General features: G+C 36.3%; 1 protein-coding gene across 2 annotated transcripts in view; it reads right to left on the minus strand.

Annotated features, from left to right (window-relative positions):
• The window catches only part of MOSPD2 (motile sperm domain containing 2), a 37,454-nt gene that overhangs the window by 13,113 nt on the left and 1,410 nt on the right, over positions 1-22,931 (minus strand). For both annotated transcript variants that reach the window (XM_087758633.1, XM_087758634.1), the window contains 6 exons: positions 14,907-15,062; positions 14,067-14,153; positions 11,436-11,590; positions 8,211-8,271; positions 6,953-6,991; positions 5,836-5,960 (listed from right to left, as the gene is read on the minus strand). In XM_087758633.1, the coding sequence (XP_087614759.1) occupies positions 5,836-5,960; positions 6,953-6,991; positions 8,211-8,271; positions 11,436-11,590; positions 14,067-14,153; positions 14,907-15,062 (623 nt within the window). The remainder of the gene's footprint in view (positions 1-5,835; positions 5,961-6,952; positions 6,992-8,210; positions 8,272-11,435; positions 11,591-14,066; positions 14,154-14,906; positions 15,063-22,931) is intronic.

The following is a 22,931-nucleotide window of genomic DNA, read 5'->3' on the forward strand; positions in this document are numbered from 1 at the left end:
GTTATTTAGGAGGATGAGAAGTGCCTTCTCTAGTATTTTTTTAAATAGAAATACTATCAATTATTTTTTTTGTTTCACATGACTTGTATGTTTCTTTATCCATTTTAAGTTGGACCCCTGTGTTTTTATTTTATCGTCATTAATAGACAAATAAATACAGTCAACTAATGAAGACACTAAATTGTAACTACTGTTATTTATAGTCACAGCAGAACTGTAGAATCTGGTCTATTGAGGATCAGCATTCAGAGTCTTAATGCTGAAGTTCTAGGAAACATGGTTTAAAACTTGTGACAGCTATTTCTAAAGAATGTCCCAGAAGTGATGAAAAACTTCAGTTGTTCTTTGTATTTCAGTTTCATAATAGCCACAGTTTAAAAACCAAACCAAAACCACAAAACAACCCCAAACAATCCCTCAAGTTTAACCTAGTGTGTGGACCTTTAACATACCCTGCAACTCAGACCTCAGTCTTTGGAATGCCAAATCAATTTAAAGGCCATATTCAAAACACCTGAGTAATGTAGAAGCAGCATACTTAAGTTCTCAATGCTTCTACAGTAAAGACATCTTTTCTATGGGAGGATTAGTAAAAACCATTTTTGCTAATTAGAAATACTCTTAACATTTTCAAAATAGTTTTATTACATCTTATGTAATAAAAGGAGTTGAATGCACCATTAGCAAATTTGCTGATGATACCAAACTGGGAGGTGCTGTTGACTCTCTTGAGGGACAAGGTGCCTTGCAGAGAGATCTAGTTAGATTGGAGCACTGGGCTATGATCAATGGCATGAAATTTAACAAGAACAAATGCCGTTTTCTGCACCTAGGATGCAGTAACGCTGGGCACAAGTATAAATTGGGAGAGGAGTGGCTGGAGGGCAGCCCTGCAGAAAGGGATCTGGGGGCACTGGTCAGCAGCAGGCTCACTGTGAGTCAGCAGCAGGCTCACTGTGAGTCAGCAGTGCGCCCTGGCAGCCAAGAGGGCAAATCGCATCCTGGGGTGCATCAAACACAGCATAACCAGCCGGTCAAAAGCGGTGATTATCCCGCTGTATTCGGTGTTGGTGTGGCCTCACCTCAAGTACTGTGTGCAGTTCTGGGCCCCACAATTTAAGAAGGATGCGAAGGTCCTTGAATGCATCGAGGTGAAGGCAAATCTGGTGAAAGGGCTACAAGGGATGTCTTATCAGGAGCTGCTAAGGACTTTGGGCTTGTCTAATTTGAAGAAAAGGAGGCTGCGGGGTGACCTCATGGCTCTCTGCAGCCTCCTGAGGAAGGGAAGTGGAGAGTGAGGTGCTGAGCTCTTCTCCCTGGTATCCAGTGACAGGATGCATAGGAATGGTTCAAAGCTGCATCAGGGGAGGTTCACACTGGACATGAGGAAGCGTTTCTTTACCGAGAGGGTGGTCAAACACTGGAACAAACTTCCTAGAGAGGTGGTCAATGCCTCAAGCCTGTCAGTGTTTAAGAGGCATTTGGACAACACCCTTAATAACATGCTTTAACTTTTGTGGTTAGCCCTGAATTGCTCAAGCAGTTGAACTAGATGATGATTGTCGGTCCCTTCCAACTGAAATACTCTATTGTGTTAGAAACAGTGTTTAAAACAGGGATCTCTGTTTCTACTGCATTTTCGAACAGTTTTAAACCCCAAGTAACTGAATCAGTTTGTCAGCTTTTCCAGTGGAGAAGAAAAATAACATGGCTTTGACTCCTGTGAGGCAGACCGGCGCCATGGCCACAGGTTGCAGACTATGCTACCAGCAGGGAGTTAAAAAAAGTGTTTCAAGAGAGTTCTCCATAAGCAACTATATTTTCTCAAAACAAAGAAAAATGTGATCTTCGGCAAAAAAAGGAAAAACCTTAGATGGGGCCATTCAACAAAACCCCAAACAAAAGAGCACACTTCCTGCTAATCTATAATCAAGGCCTAAATCTCTCCTTTTCTTCAGACTGAAGCAACAGTCACAGACTTTTTGGTGAACGAAACCAGTATCCACCAGCTCAAGCAACTTCCTATTAAGGGCCTAAAGGACAAGCTTTAAGTATCAGTAACAGACTAGCTCACTATTAGAAAAGACTCCAGACTGTCAGAAACATTACAGTAGGCTTGCAGAACACTGACATCCTCCATTTGCAAATACAAGGCAAAAATAGTCAGCTTACCCTTAGCTGAACTGATAAAAAGCCTTTTCAGTCCCTTCCAGTATATGATGAAGGGCACATGACAAAGCGACCTTAATAAGTAGATGCTAATTTTGCTGCACGTTTCGCTTGGCCACATTAATCCACAATGCTGGACAGCTTCAGCAGCTGAACAGAATCCCATCCCTGGGACAACTCAAAACACCACACTTCCAATCACAGTCCAGAGGTTTCAGTGACACAGGCTTATCTACTAACAGGGTGAAAACCTCAAGACAGGTAAACAAGACAGATTTATTTAATGCTTGATATATAGCATTGAATAATTCTACAGCTATAGAATGCATTCCATAGACTAATGGCTTTCTTTTATAGCAGATGTAGAGACTTTACAGTAATATGTTTGGCAACTGTGGTAGACATATCTTAATCATGGTAGTGATATTTTCTAAGATTAAATGTACACAGCAGCCATGAAATCACATGCAGAATGCCTAGTCATGTCTTAACTTCAGGCCACTGATCTATAAAGGGTCCTTCCAAGAAAACAAGCTATGGGCTATCAATTCAGATACCCAGGTGAAGAGCACAGCATTCTAGTACACACGTTGTTCAATACTGGCACCAGTGGAGAGAATCTTGGATGTAACAAGGGTGAATTGCCCATCTTTGACAAAGGAAAACTGGGCAAATACACAAAAGAAAACCCTACTGTATGTACATGTCTTGCATCAATGTGTACACTGTATGGACATCAGTCTTCCACAAAATGTTACTGAAGAGCCAACACATCTCCCTGGCCAGCCAGAAACATGTATGCCTTAAGAACTGGCCTGCTCCTCCATCAATATCAACAGCTGGAACTGGTAGAATACGGGATAAAGCAGATTGGGAATCCAAGAAAACACTGACTTGGTATACATTTATCCATAAACAAAAATGATCAGCAAGTTGCTTTTGAACACCTAACCCTAGTTTTCCAGACTGCTTATCATTAGCTTGCTCCTAAATCTGTTTTGGGCAATTCCAACAAGTTCTCCAAGACAAACCTGCTATAAAAGAGAGGGACATCTGTGCGGTGTGGACAAGAACCACTCAAAGCCAGGTACATGGTATGCAGCCCCTCTTGATTAGCAGTATGGTAACAGCCACAGCCAACAGACATTGATGAGGACTTGAATGGAATTTAGGTTAAGTTTATATGCCAAAGTCCTGCAAAATCCAAGCTTCTGTTTTCCATAATGTTTTCCATAATTAGTTAATACTTTTGACACTCTGGAGACACCTTCATCCACTAGTTGTCTAAAACCAAACAAGTTATTTTCTTCCTTTTGCAGCTGGCTGACAGAAAATCCTCGATTGAAGGATCTTCATGCTCAAGAAAGCCTCAGATTCATCCTTTGAGTAATCCTGAGCCACACTAAAAACAAAACAATTAAAGATAACTTGACTGAGATAATGAAGCTTGAAGGCTTCAAAAGGCTTCCAATCCATTTCCAAAATGGATTTTTTTGTTAATTCCAAAACTAGTCTCTAACACTTTTCTTGGATACCTAGATGCCACTGGACTTAGGTTCTCTGTATCTCTGCAAAGTAACTAGCCAAATGACCTGCTCGACTAGTTGTTTACATCTGGCAAGACCCAGCTCTTTCAAGACGGATCCTAATAGGAGACACAGCAGAAAGAGGATCAGTCTACTTATGGCTATTGTATTGAGTACAAAGGCTGAACAGATATGCTGTGCTCTTCACCCACATTATGGTAGCTGCAGATATGACGATCTGTTCCTAAATGTGTGGAAATCAAAGACAGCAGGAAGAGAATTAGACTGAGGAAAAAAAACAAAACCCAAAACAAAACAAAAAACCAAACACTTAAGTGGAGAGTGGAGGGAATTAATTTGTGCAAGTCAGGTACTGCCTTAATAAAACAGGCCTGACAACACTAATACTGGTGAATGTACTCTATCTTCAGAGACTCTAGTTGCCTCAAGAGAAGCCAAGGTTAACCACATCAAGAAAAGTTAAATTCTGAGAAAAGGTCAAGAAGTTCTCTGTCTTCTGGTTGAAAAACCCCTTGCTATCAGAGAGATGCAAAATTCTCCTTTACTGTATCCACTGAAGAAATCTTTCGAAGGAGGATCCAGAGCACCATTTTGGAGTCTGAGTATTTGCTAAATATGCTTCCAGATGCTGACAGTTCTGACATTAAAAGTTCAAAACACCCATCAAGTGGTTAAATACCAAAGAGACTCAGCAGTTCTTGTTAATGCTCTTAAAAGGCAGGCAACATGGAGCAAACTTGGTCAACAATCACTAACTTGCAACAAGACCTTGCAGGACCAAGGCAGGATAAACGGTAAGTCAAACTGCGCTCAACCAAACACTTCGGGAGGATATTTAGCAAAACCACAAGCTTCTTTCTTTAAAGATGTAATTAGCTATCAGGTAAAAGATGGTCTAAAAAGCAGACAGGAGACACTCAGCTCTAAGAAGGAGGAAAAGAACTTCCCTCTCTATTGCAACAATAGGACAACATTGTGGGAACTAGGCCCAGAACCACTGCTATACCCCATTCAAATCCTTACTGAAGCCCACACTGGAGCAGGGGAAGAGTGTCCAGGAGAGGCAGAGACAACATGTGATGAACTGACCGCAACACCTATTCCCTTTCCCCATGCACCACTGTGGGGGAGGAGGTAGTGAAATCAGGAGTGAAGTTAAGCCTGGGAAGAAGGGAGGGGTGGGGGAAAGATGTTTTAAGATTGAGGTTTTATTTCTCATTACCCTATTCTGATTTGATTAGCAACAGATTAAGCTAATTTCTCCAAGTTGAGTCTGTTTTGCATGCGACAGTAACTGGTGAGTGATCTGTCCCTGTCCTTTCTCAACCCATGAGCCTTTTGTTATATTTCCTCTCCCCGCCCAGCTGAGGAAGGGAGCAATAGAGCAGCTTCATGGCACCTGCCTTCCAGCCAAGTCAACCCACCACAGAATTCTATTATGAAGATTATGCAAACTGATTTACTAGCTTTGGGAAAAATGAAACCTGTTGTACAAGATCCTTGTGCTCTTTTGCTATTTAGATTGCACTAGAATAGGATCCAGGTTCTGTCAAAGTGATAACAGATTGTAGCATACTCCTTGGAGTTCTAACATACTCCTAAAAAAGAACCTTCTACAGACATGTCTTAAAATGCAGCCCTAGAGACAAAGGAAAAACAATTGCAATATGATTGTCTTTACTGAATCATAGCTTTGGAGCAGGATCAAAAAAAAAAAAATCTCAAAGGGCCATGAAACCCATTTTCTGTTCACAGAACTTGTTTCATAAACCAACACATAATCTCTTATTCATCAGGTGGGGGGAAAAAAAAAGTAGAAGGAAGAATGATGCTTAAAATGGATTTATATTTTTTTTAAAGGTCTGAAAAACCGAGTGGTTTCCAATGACTTGAAAGTGGATGAATGATTCAGAAAAATTATTTCTGTACTTAAGACTGCCAGATATCAAATTCTCATGAAGTTAACCCATTTTATATTAATGATTTACAAATTACATTGTCAGAATAATTTCAGGAAATTTCACATCCATGAAGTGCCAACTCTCAACCCCACATATGTAATTTATATAAGCGTGTCTCAATCTATCACAAAAGGACCATGAAACACTAATATACTTACAGTTCCACCCATGTGAGGTGGCAGATACTCTCCACTGATGTATTCCTGTACATCGCTCTTGTTTGTGAACTTTAACATGCTTATGGCATCTGGGCCAAGCCAACCCTTCACAATTTTAAAAGCAGCTTTAAAAAAAAAAGTATACATAAGTTGTCAGGAAGGGTTTTTTTTGTTTTGTGGTTTGTTTTTTTTTTTTCAGTGTATTGGTAGACCTTAAGGAACACAAGTGAGCTACATCCCCAGAACCTGCTCTGAAAGTATCTATTATAATGGGGTTAAACAGTGCAAGAAAAAAAGTATTATTTACAGAGAAATTATTTTATGGACATACACCTTTCTACAGAGGAATGCAGACAGACCACAGACTGTCATGGAAAGACTACCTTTGATTTAACAAATGACAACTTTGTCATCTTGGAATTTAGCCCAGGAAGTACTGAGGGGGTAAAAGCAATTGTATTTCCAAATCTGAGTGGGGGAGGTTGGGAAATATGTATGCACTCGTCATAGTTGAAATGTTTTGCTGCTTTAAAGGATTCTTGTTTAGATCTACGGAGTATTTTCTAACACCGTAGTTATTTCAGTGATGGTAAACCATGAATATACAGAAAAATTAAAGCCAGCATAAAAATATGTATTCATATGGTAAAAACACAGGAATAACATGTTTATCCTGTACATTATAATTAAAGATAATTATTGAAGTACACACATCAAACATATGTAACAATATCAGTGTCCAGTGCCAGGCATATATCTTAAATTGTGTATTCTAGTTTTTGGCTGGTTATAAGTGTCCATTACTTGTCGATGACAGTATTCCTAAATCATGAACAGATCTAGCTTTGAAAGGACTACAGTTGGAAACATTCAAGGAATAGACTATTTACCAAGGTCTCCCAAGCTTTAAAGATAACAGGATTCCATTTAAAAGTATGATTCAAAATACAACACTAGAAGGAAAACAAAAAGTATGCAATGTACAAATTGAGAGATTTAAAGATACATGTTTAACAAATTCCACCATTCAGCTGTATCTACACAGATCAGAAAAATGCTTCCTACTTATGCTACTAATTTTAAAGAGTTATCATGATCAAAAAAACAAACAACCCACCGTTCATTATCCATGGCATTTCAAAGATCACTATCTTTGCTGAAAAAAAAAGGAAATAATCTGAATACCAAGTGTTATGTATTTCTTTATTTAAGAGGAAGCACAGCAATAATGATCATGTAAAAAGCGAATACTCATTTTTAGAAACCTCCATGTTCACTTCCTTGTAGAAGCAATTTTCTGTAATTGTTTTTAACATGTATAAACCTATTTCTGTTACTATATAAAGACATTACCTGTTTGCTTGGAAAACAGTTAATAAAATTCTAAGTTATACACTGTTTATATACTTCTCTGGGATACTACTCTTCTGACATACTAATAAGTAATCACCCCAAATAAGGCAGAAAGGTAAGATCTCAACCCAACCTAGAAAAGCAACTATTGAATGGAAAATAAGTTTAACAGGTATATTCAACACCTCTTCTTCCCAAAGAAGCAAAGAGCAAGAGTCTTTGTAAATCTACATTTTTCCCAAGCTTGCTTTGTTTTAGCAGAGAAGCGTGAAAAGTTAGTACTTTGACTCAGAAGTGTCCCAAAATTTTTCTCTTTATGTTGAAAAACCAAAAACATGATGCTGCACTTGCCTTTAAGTTTGATATTTGTTCAAAGTTTTGAACTTTGATCACCAAGCTGAAATCTAATACTCAGAGTTTAAACAGTGGCTGTACAGGATTTCAATATTCACAGATACATTTTCCCGAAAATTTATAACTCATGTAATATAAGCTTGCAAAAACCATTCAGTGTTTGCCTATACATGAAAAAAAATTAGCAGGCAAGTACGCAGGTTTTTCCAAGTGTGCACACAAACATTACTTAATCTGTTCAGAGTAAACCACTGCTCCCTAAAATTCTCTATAGCCATTTATTCTTTGTCCCCTGAAGACTCTTAAATGATACGTCACGTGAGTCTGCAAAGCTTCTACCCTAGTAACAAGGAGCAAAAGAAAAAACAGGCCAATTCAGTTCTACTAGATGCTTATCTCAATTTTTAATCCATAAAAACATGTCTTAAATTCTTATTTCATGAAAAGCCAGTTGATTTTTCCATTAATGTAAAGTTTATATACAATACAAAGTTGTGCTGACTTATGAGCACAAAAGTACTCTGAATCTGTAACGTCCATGTGTTCCATGTAGTTACTACGTAAACCATCTGCAAAACAATTTAAAGTCTCCCCCATCATCTGCAACATTACGAAATACTCTTATTACACAAGTCTACAGTGCTTAATATGTAATATACAATACTTACTGAGGAAGTTTGGGTAATAATCTGTAAAACAGTTGACAATAAACCGAACAAAATCCAAGTCCTAAAATAAAAGCACAGAGTAAACGCAATGTAAATCAAAACATTAAAAATACAGGCTTAGTTAAGCTAAGGCATTTACTGAATAGCACAAGATACTTACATTGTAATCATCTATATTCAAATTTTACACATACTACAAACATCATCCAAACTCAATGCAATGCTTTTCACTTCATTGAATTGCTACAGGATTATTGTCAAACTTCACTTTTTCATGTAAGAAAAAAGTCAACAGACCTATTATAAATGCAATAAGTTAGGTATCCGAACTACTACAGAGTATCAACAGGATTTAAGCTGTACAGGAAACATACAGGAAAAATAAACCTTTAGCACTAGAGAAGCTTGACAGACTACCTTAAAGCCTTACAAGGGAGAGCACTAAACATACTGAAATTTCCCTTCAATAACTAGTCTTGCATATTGTTCAATATACTACTGCATGCAGGATCTTCCAGAGGAAAAAAAAAGTTTTCCTTTTAAGAGAATTTTTGGTCTTAGTATTAGTTCATGGTATGCAGAGAAATTGTGGGCAGAGGCAGCACTCAAAAGAGCTGCTTGCATAACACCCATTTTTGGGGTGCTTCCATCCAATGAGCAGTCACACAGAAATAATAGAGCCAAGTCTCCATTGCAAAATCTGGGTGTAACAGAAGTGACTACACAGTAAAGGGCAAAAAAGGCATTATCTATACGTGTTTCATAAAATAAAGTAAGAGTTGCCTTACGACAATGAAGTAGTACAAAGGAGACTTTCAGAAATAGTACAAAATATATTGCTGATGGAGGATCCAAAGCCTGTCATAACAGTAAAAATGCTATGGGGAATGGGCTCCTAAAGTGATGTAAACACGCTATTACAACATTTGCAGACAGACAGAAAAAAAACCAACACCCTGTATCAAAGGATTACCCACAACCCGAAAGCTTTATTAGTAGCTTCAGTAATTAGAAATTAACTGAAAGCTTGATCTCTTTAGCCAGTAGGCAGAAGGTAGCCTTTAATAGAAGCATTTATCTCAACTGGCTGTTGCTTGTACCAAATGCAGTAACTTTCATTTAATAGCATAAATACAGTGATACATTTCCAAGCAATGATTAGAATCTCCTGTGCATTAACAAGGATGCTGCTCTTTATTCCACTGCCTATCCAAAAGCAGCACTATCAGATATCAGGAGGATGGATCCATTATTTTGATGGGAATCTGGAATTAGAAGTACATATTTCAGCAGACCATTCAATAACTGCATCTATTCTAGGTACCGGAACTGGTGCAATGAGGTATGAGCCATCAGAATTACCTGACTGCATACCAGTCATAAAAGCTGACATAGTAGATGTCCATAGCAATAGAACAAACAAGTGAAGCATGCTCTGGAAAAGATCTTAGAAATCCAAGTTCTTTTAGGATAGAATTTATCAATTACTCTACATGGCTACAAACAGCCATAAAAAAATATTCCTGTTCTGTGATAAAACTACAAAGCAAGACCATACAATGGGACACTTATGGACAGCGCTTGCTGAGATTGTGTCTCTAGGAGTATCAAAGATACTGGAAAGAAGTTTCTTCAGGATATGCTCCACAAAACCCAAATCAAGTTGCTTTTTCACATCAAGCAAATTGTGACAATCCTTTATTCTTGTTATATAAAACCATGGCTCCAGTTTTATCTTTAGGAGTATGGATATACAGAGCTCTCAAGGCACAGATAAGAGCATCAATCCAGCCTTGCAAAACTGAATTACACCATATTTATTTGTCAACATATCTTCTCAAAGGCTTGTGGCCCTGTACTGCACAGCTGCATGGTCCTAATGCAACATTAACCATCTTGCCTGGCAAAGGTAGAAAGCAAGCTTTTTTTTTTTTGCTTATATTTACATGCATTCCTGCCATACCAACAAATAAAGAAAGAACAAGATACAAGTTTTAGCCATTCCTGTAAGAATAACAGGGCAGCATAACTTTTTGTAAGAAAAAATTCAATATTCTATATAAATAAGACTCTCTTTTACCTATAGACATTCTATGAGATTTTTTGTTATTAGAGCAAATGTCTCCATCTTGCAATCTAAACCAGCTTACGTTCTGCTCCTGAAATTGGGTGTTAAAAATGTACTTTTCCCTACCGAACTCAGCTGAAGAGAATGACAGAGAACTCTCTAGATTTTCATCTATCTACATTAAAATCACTTAAGTGTCACCTCCCCCCACCCCTCCAAAAAAAAAAAAAAATCCTGATTTTAGGTTGTCTAAGTTGAGGATCAGTAAAGATGTAGGAGGCAATATTGTTCTAATCTTCTAAATGAGCTTCTACAAAGCAAATCTTAAAAGATGCCTGTAGCAAGCTATGGGTAGGCATTTATGCTTTCTTTATGAAGCTACTAATAGGTAGAAAACCAGACCTGAAGGGAGATACTGCATACACTCATTCCTAAATCTACATAAGCTTAAAAAACACATTTTAATTTCCAAATTTCAGAAAAGGACCTCAACCAATAGATAAGAGCTGCAGCTTCATTCTATGCCATTAACCAGATCAAGTTCTGCTGGTAGTAGTAGCGTATCATTCAGACTGTATTAACAGCATCTGTAGATAAAGCTGTACACAAGCTGATGCCCAGACTCATACCTAAAATGAATCACAAAAAAAAAAACAAAACAACCCACACCTGGTTTTAAATTCTGGTGAATTTAAAGATTCACTGTAAAGATGACATCATAAAATAGAGATCACACCTGATACACTTAGTTCTAAGTAAATCTAGTGATGCAGATATTAACCAGAACTTCTGCTCTAAAACAAGAGCATCTTTTGAACCAGGATATTTTAATAAGACATACTTAAATCCAACTAAGAAACAATGTTAGGAGCAAAATGTGTATTAAAAAGCTTCTGGAAATATACAAAAAGTCCAGATGACAGCATGCAACCAGTCAGTGTACTGATGAGTGTTGAGAGCAGAGAAGAAAGTATTGGGATCAAAAATTCCATCTCAAAGCAACGGAAGTGCCAAAGAACCACAAGAAATAAAACCCACAGCACGCAGTTGACAGATATTTTTTAGGTGTCAAGGACTGCACAGGGACTCCCATTTTTCTGGGGACGTATGTTAAATAATTCAGAAAGCAATCAGAAAAACACAATAAAAATACTTACTATGTGACTGATTCCAGTTTCAGCCATGTCAAACACCACTGTTAAGGGCTTTCCGTGATCTCTCTTGGCATAATGTTCTAACCAAAAAGCTACCAGTTTCTTTTTCTCAAGTTGCTGTTTAGGATCTCTTATATGATGTTTCACTCTGAACCAAACTTGTGAGAAGAAAGAAAAACACACAAAAATTGAAACTATAGATCCAAATTAACAGAAAACATTATGCAAATAACTATACAGCATGCACTGAATTTATTAATACCTCTGAGTTTGTATTCTACACCTCTACTGATTTTGTGACCACTGAACAGCCAGAAAAACAACTGCCTATCTTTCCACACATCCACCTTGCCCTGCTCACATTTTTATACTGGAACTTTTTGAAAATTGAAAATACAAAGAATTACAGTACAGAAGAAACAGTAGAGTGGAAAAATACTTTTCATGTATTTAAAGACCATTTCTTATCTAGATTATTTCATAATTTCAAATTAAATCATGCAGTCCTCACATAGGATATTATGTTCCACATATATTTTAAGTATTGTTGTGGTTGTGAAATTTATGTTTCTTCTTCTGCTTAAGTTTTCTACAGCATTGTAGTTGACGTGTTTTGAAAAACTATTTATACACACATTTTGGATTATATAAAAAGCAACAGACCTTTCCAAAATGAAATTTAAAATGAAAAAATGCAGATGATGAGCAACATTATATAAATGAAAGCCCAGTACATACCCTTCTGGAATAAGGAATGAGTCATGTAGAGACAAGTTTTTCCATTAAAAGTAGCATATTTAAAATAACAGACCTTATACAAAGGTCTGAAACCAAATTACTCATTCTACAATGAAGTGATAAAAGAAGGATTCAGGACAGCAATGTGAAGAGCCCCCTTTATTTTTGGTACCTCTACAATATCAAAATTAGACAAGCCCTGAAAATAATTGTAGATATACTCTAATATTTTTCTCCCTGAAACTTGGAAAGTTTTACTAAAAAACAGGTTTCTTCTCCATGTCTTTTACTTCTAATTGCAAATAAAAAATATTTTATGGTTTGCGTAAAAAAAACAAACTTTTTTTTAAACATAGCATATTAACTAGATGCTGTAATTTCAGAATTTCAAAAAGATACCCCTATTCAAACACAGGACTCTTGTGAAAGTAACTAATAATTCTTTAAGAACGTCTTTATACTTTAAAATGTCTATTTTACATAACAATGAGAATGGAGCATGTGGCCCAAGAAACACATTTCTCAAATGTTGACTAACCAGGAACTCTTAACTATGATACAATCTGAAGTTGCATACCAAGTCACATATTCTGACCCAATTAACATTCACAGAAGAAACACTTCAGGTATGGAAAATTGACACATTACTTATGTTTCAGTGACAATAAAGTCAGAAATCATTATTTACCTGACTTACACATTCTTGTCATGAAACAATTGTGTAACTTTCTCAGTCCAGGCACTAATACAATAAAGTCATGTTTTTTCTACTTCTTCCCCCACCCCCAATCTCACCAAATTGAACGACCCGGTACAATCATGCTCAGCTTTCTAAATGCTATGAAAAGGTATCACCACCACTTATCCTTGAATACTTACTTTGGAGGCTAAAAGAAAATCATGAAGCATAACAAAGAAGCAATTTTTCATACAGCACTGATATCTTACAATGACAAGAAAAGGGACAGTTTGACAAAACATAGCCATAGAATAAAAGCCATATTTTTCTTGTCATAATTTTTTTTTTTTTGAAAATTAGTATATTGGTGTTTAAAACACAGTCGTTTCTGTAAAAGATTGGATTGTTAGTCCATTTCTGGAAGTACAAACTAGCCCTTGTACACCAAGGAAAAGCAGAATTTCAGATTTAAATTTTGGGGGTTTTTTTCAAGGTTCAAGATCACTGCTTGGAAAGCCTCGTGAGTGATTTTTTGTTTTTTTAAAAAAGCCTCTTTTGCCTCACAGGATTTAAGCTTAATTAAATGTAAATATATGAGATGTTACAATAGATTAATTTACTGACCATCTATTATACAGTATTAAAAAACACTCAGGAGTTTTTCACGCAATATTTACTGTTTCCCCACAAATCTTATTCTTTAATTACTAGAGTAATTACTTGAGAGCTCATTCTCTGACAATCCTCAGCTGTCTGTGCTGTTACGGAACATTCCAATGACATCAGAAAAAAAAAATGAAAAAAACAAAAAAATAAACCCAAAAAACCCAACAAAACAAGAAAACCATTGCAGACCTCCTGGGAACGACTGCAAGTATGCAAGAATGTGGGCTGCTAGAAAAGCAATAACAATGCACTGTAATAATGAACATTTATACTAGTCATATACTCAACACAGTAGATACAGAAACAACGCACTTCAACAGGGAAGTTAAAAACTGCATTATAATTAGGATAAAGGCTTATGATTTTTGAAAACTGGCGATAAAGTTTCCTCATTCCACTGCCGTGATCCAAAGAGATACTGAAAGTTACCAACTTCTCATCAGTTTTAGTAAAAACAGTTGCCAATATAAAATGTTTGTTTTTCAAAATAGATGCTGGAAAACAAAAAATAATGATCAATAACTGAAAATATTATATTCTGTGTAACTTACATAATTTATAGCCCTCTTTATCATATCCATGCAGATAGAGAGAACCATTTTCAAATAACCATTTTGGAAGGACAGATTCTGTCAAGTCTGCAAAGCCAAATGAAAAATTATTTCAGTAATCATATTAATAATCACATTGTAACTTAACAGAAGTCACTAAAAAAGCAGAAGTCTAGCAAGAAAATAAAAAAATGTCTTTATAAACCACTTTCCAAGGCCTATAAACTAATGCAGATATTGAGCTCATTTGAAATCTTTACTATCTTCTTCCTCTCATGCTGTAGAATAAGATCTATTTAGGAAGAAATAAGAATAAAAAAAATTGATGTAAGAAAAAAATGCTGCAAATGTTTATTTTTGCTCATATCTGCAGCCCCTCTTGCTCTATGCTTTAATTCAAATTGTGAAGTCCTGTAGATAAAGCTCAACTTCAAAACATTCTCACAGCACAAAAACTAGATCTATTCTACCTGGAGTATCAGACCAGTGCTACTGTGATGAACAGAGCTCTGTTTTTTATGGTTTTTGTTGTTGCTTTAGTAAGGACTCCATTCTAGCAAATGCACAAAGACAAAACAAGAGATAGCTGCCTTCCTTCCTTCTTAAACAACCTTTCAATAGACATATGGAACCACAACAAAACAGTGAGACAGTATTGGTCAACATAAAAAGCAATAGTTTTAATATTTTTTTTTTTTAAACTGAGTAGAAAAATTTTTGCTCAGCTCTGTGGTACTTTACAAAACCTTTAAAAGGTGCTTAATGAAACTACATATAGAAGTCAGTTGTAGTTCAATAGGAAAGCAACATACACCATCAAAATCATATAACATAGCTTACCATTAACTGTATATTCTTTCCTCCACTGAAAACTTTCATCAATCATCTTTAATGTATCATCCACAACATCATGACGCCAAAAGAGGTAATTTTCAACCCATTTATCATCTTGCTGAAGTCTTTCCACATCTCTAGAATCATATTTATCTGATTTACCTAGCAAATAAATCAATAATTATAAGAATATTGCATTTGCTATGAAAACATGAAAAGGAGATTTGTCAAGTTTCAATATAAGCATCTACTAGGTACATAGGCTTTCTTTTGCAGTCTCAAACTTAAGTAGACAAAGCACAGCATGAGAAATTGATTAAAAACATCTATCTACTGTGATGATATTTAGGAACACTACAAGATTACTCTCACTAGAAAAATATTTTCTGTGATTCTTATTCAAAGAAAAAACATTAGAAAACAAGAGGGTGTGTGCAGGGCAGGTGTAATTTTTCTAAAAACAGGTTTCTATAGTTCATATAAATTAGTATATAGTCTAAGAATCCATGTACTGATGAATGTATATATTAAGCATCACTAGTTCAAGCTTGAGTTCTCAAGCTTATAGGCATCAGTATGTCAGACCACGATATGTCAGAAACAGATGTTAAAACAATTATTTTGGACCATGCACTATACATCATTGCATTAAACAAAACTGTTTTCTTTAAAAAGATTACACATTATACACTTCTGATAAATTGTTACCTTACTGAACACAAACTACTTGCAACTCTAGAGCAGTTTAAAACCCCCAAGCCTCAAACTCTTCTTGTATCAGGTTAGCAACAGGATAACAGGTTAACATGCTTTAAGAAGTACTTCAGATGAAACAGGAGCTGCTGCTGCTCCTTACTTTTTTATTATTTTTTTTAAACAGGAAAATTTTTAAAAAACAAATGACTAAGTGGACCTATCTTTATTGTAGCACATTTTATTGTGCTTAAACAAAGGCTCAGTTTTTAGATCAATGCTCCTCTTTGTCTGAGAAATCTGCATAACTGGAATGTAAATCAAGTAAGACCCCATGACAGAGACAGGCTTCTGAAAGCAAGACACAGATACCCATCCCTTTGCTAACTACTGAAAAAAAATAAGCTCAAACTACTCACTTAAATTTATTTCTGATTAGCATGAAAAAAGTTAAGACTGGTTGTTAATAAAATAGATGTTAATTTTCCACATACTGTAAAGACTATTCCTCTGTCAGCAGCAATAAACTCAAAATAACTACTTTCAGAGCCATCATAATTAAAATAACTATTTAGAACTGTGACTGGATGGTTTAGGGATGCATATTTGAATCAGACAACTGAGGAAGACGTTAAGACAGACACCATTAAATTCTGCTAATATTTTTAGTTTTACTGGCCTACATGCAAAGATATGACCTATTTTACTTGTCTTTCAATTTATACTGTTTCCTGACACAAATAGTCAATATAACTGTAAGAATATACCCATTTTAAATGCACCCATCCCGCAGTACCCCCACTCCCCCAATGCATCTCTTCATATGCGACTGCTTCTCACATACATTATCTACTCAGTTCCTTCTTCTTTCGGTTTCAAATTTCTCCTTCCCTTGATCCCATCCCACTACCTTATCTTGTTCCTTAACCAAGCCTATGGTCAAATCCCACTTTCCTTAATCTTAGTCCCCTACTGGCTCCTCTCTGCCCAAAAGCCTCCAATCCACTAAAAACGTCTCTCGCTCTTTCAGTTCCTTTTCTCAACATTTCCATACTTGCACCAGAGACCTCATTCCCTGTATTCTAAGCCCAGTAAAGTGAACACTCAGCACAAGACTGAAATGCTGTTTAACTTCTCTGTGGCTCTAGGCCAACCACAAAGGGAACAAGCTGCAAAGATTCGGGGTATGAAATTTTGTCAAGTCTCAACTGTTCATTTGAAATTTGATTATTCCCCCAATGACTTATGATTTGGACAGTTTTGCCTGAGAAATGCTAACAGTACCTAGTTTCAAGTTAGAATCGTAAAAAATTAACATTGGAGAGGTCTTAAAATTAACATCTGCAAGTCACCTCAGCCCTAATTCCTGCTCACAGCAAGGTCAACTTCCAAGTTCAAACAGGTCGCTAAGTACCTTTTTCAGCCAAGTTTTGAAAACTCAAAAATGGTAGAAAGATTCTACAACCTCTCTTTGCGTAACATGCATTCCAACCCAAATCCCCTTCAGAGATACTGTCATGTACAGTGACTAAGCTGGCATGTCCACAGACAGCTAAAGTAAGAGAAGCACTGGCTTCTCTCAGCCATGGTATATTAGCTATTCTATGTTATGAACTATTCAATATGGCATATTGGCTGTTCAAGTCATTTACAGCTACTCATAGCCATAGCAAACTAGGGCTTTGCAAGAGCAAAGATTTACTTTAACATCAGTATTGCATGTCTCCAGTGCCTGAGATACCTTACTTCAACTTGGTTTAATAGTCTCTAACACACACTAGCTTCCAGCTAAGAGTGACCGCAGTTAAACAATCAGCCAAGTATTTTTCTGAGATCAGTCCCATGTATATCCTATTTGTATAAAGGATTTGAGTACTGTGTAATTAAAGAGAAAAACCACACACTACCAGGTAAAAACTAAGAGGTTAACCTTTCACACTGCTTTCTGAGGCACTCCTTGCTCTCAGTATCTACTTGAGAGCAGAACTGTCAGAATGACAGAACAGTGCATCTTGTAACAAACAATAATATAAAAACATTCACATATCATGATGTGGAACATGCCTCAGAACACATTTCTGGGCCACTAACAAGTTCTCCCAAACTCTGAACTTAGATAATATTTAAAAGATAGAAATTTAACTTAATTAATAGTTTAAGAAAATGAAAGTGAAAGAGGAATGGAGAAAATATTTTACCCAAACTTTCAACAAAGTGAAAAGCCAGCTGCATTCAGATGGGGACAGTTGGGGAAAAAACAAACAACAAAAGAACACCACACTAAAAAAAAACCATTAAAACAGGAACAACTAGTCAAATTCTGCCTTGCAGAATGCCAGTATTTCAATCAAATAAGCTTAAGACGGACAGAACAGGAATGCTGACTACTGTTTTAACCTTACCTGATTTATCCAATTCTTGCTACAAGATAACATTTAGAATGAGATTGTGAAGCCAAAAGAAAGGTGTTTTATCTCGCACATATAAAATAGAGTGATATGAAATTGCTGAAGTCCTTCCAATAATCCAGTCATTGAAAGTATGTCAATTCCTAGGAGGAATTCCTCTTCAAATTTGTGCATTTCCCATAATTCTATAGACACCTAGGAATTTGTTTTCAAACTATGCTGTGAAATAATTGGAATGTTTCTAACTTTAAATCACTCATGGAACACTTGACTGCAGTTACTGGATTATTAGCAATTTCTGGAGTCAAAACAGAATTAGTTGAAAGAAAATAGACCTTTGGGGTTCTCAACACACAATTTAAACACATCCTGCACAGTTTAGAGGTCAAAAGGAAATGGAAGTTGAGGGGCACCCAAATGGAAATTCAAGTGAAACTATAAACTGAAGTATCTTACCTCAGACAATCTCCAAGCCTAGCCACTTAGGATACCTGTAAACATATACTGATGCTTTTCTCACCAGAAAATTAAGTGCCTGTTTGTTCACACCTGCGGAACTGCCACTAAGATGCTGAGACACCGAGTTTAGCCACCCCCTATTCAGGGAGATGGACATCTCTGTAATTAAGTCCATAACAAACAGAATTTCATAAAGTGGATCACGCCCTGCTTGCCCCAAAAGTAACACAAGGAACAGTATTCACAGCTACTTCTGTTCAGAAAGAGCTAGTGAAAGCCACACATGTAACAGCATTGCCAGATTTTGTGAAACATTTCATGGTTAAGACAACTGTCCAGAAGCATGGAAACCTGGTTCATCCCTCAGCTCAAGAGTCAAACCTTACTGTATCCCAGAATAGTTCCACAGCCAGTAGAAGAGGCAAAACTGGGATGCTGCAAGACTTTTCTGTTGAACTGGTAAGCTGTGTAGAAACTAATAAAGAGTCAGATCCAGAACAGTGAGAGAAAGCATAACCTGTTTAACAAATTTGATATTTACCAGAGAGCATTAAAACCAAATTCTAAGTTATATATGACAGAGTAACAGTGACAACAGCAAGGAGAAGAGGCCAAAGTTTGCTCTCTTCATTCCCTCACCTAAAAGGCCTTCAGGAAAATTTGAGTGAACAAGAAGATAGACTAGGTCTCTGACAGAACTAAAGGCTTCAAAGTTCATCATTTTATTTAACCTTATTTTAAAAATAGCTACTTAAAGTTACTTTCATTTCCTCATTGAACTTTTGGGGTCAAGGGAGAAGACAAAAAAATTTCTGTTTGAACAGCAGCTTCTTCCTATTACTTGCCTGCCTTTTTTCTTGCCTAAGTGAGGGGTTCTGTTCTTTTTATGACCACATTCTGCCCTGTTAATAGTTGTCTTCTTCAAGCTGAGAAACTTATGCTGAAACTCTATGACTTAATTACCATCTTCCAACATAGAAGAATTCTGTATAACACAAGACAATAGCTCTGAAGAGAACTCCAGAATCACGCAAAACTAAATGAACACAAATTTCACTACAACACTTTCACTGGAAGAATTCATTAAATTCTCTGATGCACAAATTTTAATGTCCCTTCTCTTTACTTCTGTTTTTTTTTCAGTGCCATCTACATTACCAGGAGACCAATGCTGCACTGCTCTGTTTTCTTCTGGCATTCATACTTTAGGAAAAATCATAGACATTTGAGAATATTCAACAAGAATGTAGAAGAAAGACTACAGGACTAGAAAACAGGCAGCACAGCTAAGTCCAACACTAAAAGGATCCAGAGAAGTTCAGAATTCACAACCTGTAAGAATGACTCCTCCCTTCAGGAAGAACTCTTATCTAGAAAAGAAGTGTTACAGGACAAGTCATACACAAAGCTAACTAGGGATAGCAGCTACATACTTTGAATAGAAAAAAAAAAAAAACACTCATGGTACAAAAAATTAGAAAAAACAACTTAGCAAAGTACATCAAGTGGTCCATTACACAAAGCCTCTCAATTCAACTACTGCCTTAAGCTATTTCAGCCAAGAAGTCTTTAGTCTGAAGGGAGTCATAATTATTCCTCTGACCTTGGCTAGAAAGAGGAAACCCATTTTAACTGGGTGTTGATGCCTAACGTGTTAAGCTAAGTACTGTAGCCATTCAGGTATGTACCCTTCAATTGTTAGATACAGAAATTGACAAGACTGAAAACAATTTAAGAAGGTCAGTAGTCATACAGGGACAAGGATGAAGAAAACAAAACTATTTCTGCCCAATAATGAGTTACTTCAACAAAATCAAGCAGCAATAAACAAATAAAGTATCTGCCTCCACAAGATGTGATAAATTTAAACTTTTAGCAAAACTGAACACTCTCAGTGACAATAAAAACTACCTTCAATAGAAAGCTCAAGCATCAATATCACATAGCTTTCTATAAAAGTATGGGGTTTATGCTATCCATATGTTTCCTATCTTATCCTTCCAGTATTTTTCAGCCTGAAAGCCAAGAATCAGGGAAAATATTTTTTTCAGAGCATAAACAGACATAAGCAGGTATTCAAAACAGTACCTTAAGAGTTTTCTACAAGTCATATCACTATGTTTTTTTGAGGATGCCCCATATGTCTAAAATTTTATTTGCAATTGGCCAATATGATTAACAAAACACATTTTGCTACTGGCTTAAATTTCATCATGACTTTCTTTTAATCTTTTAAATTGGAGTGTGAAACCTCTCTTGCAAAATCTTTTTCTGAAAATTAAGCTTTGCCTAAAGGAGAAAGGAAGAGGATACAAATGGGGAGGGGCAGGGAATATAGGCAATAAGAAATGGTAATATGCAAAAGGAAATGTGGAAAAGACTTGTTGAATGGGAAAATCTGCCAAGATTTTATTATAAATAATTTCCACTGTAACATTAAAATAGAAAGTAATAGCCCAGAAAGAAAAGCTAATTTTAGAAATCCTCTAAGGAATGAAAATGCACGGAAGAAAAAGACAAGACTGTTTGCTAGAAAACATCATTAGTACCAGTCAGTACTAGAAAATAATCTTTTGTTTTCATTGTTCCTGTCACCACCCAAATCATTTACATCACCAACTCTCACAAAGAATCCAAACAGACAAAACAGAAATTAGGCCCCAAACTGCAGATAAAGTGCTGTCCGCCTACCACATCAGTGTTTGTTAGTCTATTGGACTAACAGGAACTTTTAAAAGGCATATTTCCAATCCTGAAATGCAAGGGTTTTAACTACTAGGGATATATATTGCTCACAAGAGCCGAAGTTGTCTTTCAAATACAGCTAGAACATTTACTGAAGAGAAAAACACACCACCACAGGATCTCAGTTAACATTAAACACTGCTTTGCAGATAAGATCTCACATTGGCCAAGCTTTCCTTCTAGAACCTCTCAATGGTGACGTTTGCTCAACAACTTCAGCAAGAAAATTCTCGTGCAAACTTTGGGGAAATGACCCAGCGAGGTTCCCCGACACTGTATTTTCTAAACTGTATCTGACTATTAAAACTATTTGATTTGGTCACATAAACTGTATAATTCAGAAAAGAGATTTCTGGCGTGCTTTCAATCGCTGAACAAGACTTTTCCCATCCTACCTTGAAAATTGTCAAGACTGTAGTATACTACTTGGTTGTAACTTTTGTGTTAAATATTCCAACATGTATTAGATGTCACAGTTAATATTACATTTTTTCTAAAAATTGTATACTGCCAATAGATAATTTTAACCAAAAATCAGGATTTCAAAAGGCCCTCTAAGTTTTCATTGCACCACAAAAAAAAAAATTACTGCAAGACCAACACAGCATTTGTGAGCATTAACAATACCTATTGCATGGGGAGGGAAACTATGTAACTCAGTTCCATTATATGGAAGAATCCCTTCATAACACAAAACCAAGTTTCTAGAATAATCAGGAACACTGTTTTCCTCAGAAGGAAAATAAAAAAGTGGCAGCTGCACGCCCCAGAAACAAAACTGCCTGAAAATTTTACTCAAATTTTACCACTTGCAGCTCACCTCTAAATGGAATAGGTTCATTCTGTAGAGGCCCACAATTCTATGACCACACTAAACTTTCACAGAAAATATCAGTTTCTCAGTGTGCCTTGACAGTGCCTTTAGTTTTGAAAGCAGACTAAAATTGCGGGATATGAAGCAATCATTTGTACCTTTACAACACAGAAAGTCACATGTTTGGGGGTGTCTGCATACATACACCTCCACACCTCATTTAAATTAAGAGGAAGCATAAAAGAACACATTTTAGAATATATACAATAAAGGCTGAAGGACCATAATAAAACTAAACCCCTGTGTTTTTCACACTTGAAGTGGGCATGACAACATTAATTTGCTTGTGGTATTCCTAAATTCGACGGAGGGCCTTAAGAATGTAAACTCAAAAAAATCCTAATCCTATTTTCTTGAAAGGGCTAAGAGCCCTAAATCATGACCCAAAAATGGTCTTACTGAGAAAATGCGTTCAAAATACTGCAAATCGGATTACAGCTTACCTTGCAACAGTGTTCAATTATGTTAATGGCTGTAACAACCAGCCCAATAAAGGTTTCATTACAACTAGGGAAACCTGTGGAATTCCAAGATTGTAAGGGATAGTTCAATTGAAAAGGTAATACTCCCTTTCAGCAGCAACTGTCCCAAAGCAGTTCTGGGTCTTCTGAAGTAATTTTTTATGAGTGTGACTCGGATAACAGAATGCAAAGCAAGATGAATCACCTATCATAGGAAAATATACACATTAACTGAAAACATTAACAGCCAAAAGAATTCAAGATGATCCTCCACTCTTCTGAGCCTGAGCTTTAAGGCTGACAAAGACATCTCTATTCACATAGAAATATCGAACGGTAAAATAAGCTCTCTTCTTCAAGACGCTATTCTAATAATTTTGTCATCTTGCCA

Source organism: Nipponia nippon, unplaced genomic scaffold (assembly GCF_047370975.1).
Source record: "Nipponia nippon isolate SJK-2023a ecotype South Korea unplaced genomic scaffold, ASM4737097v1 scaffold_2, whole genome shotgun sequence".
NCBI classification, from domain to species: domain Eukaryota; kingdom Metazoa; phylum Chordata; class Aves; order Pelecaniformes; family Threskiornithidae; genus Nipponia; species Nipponia nippon.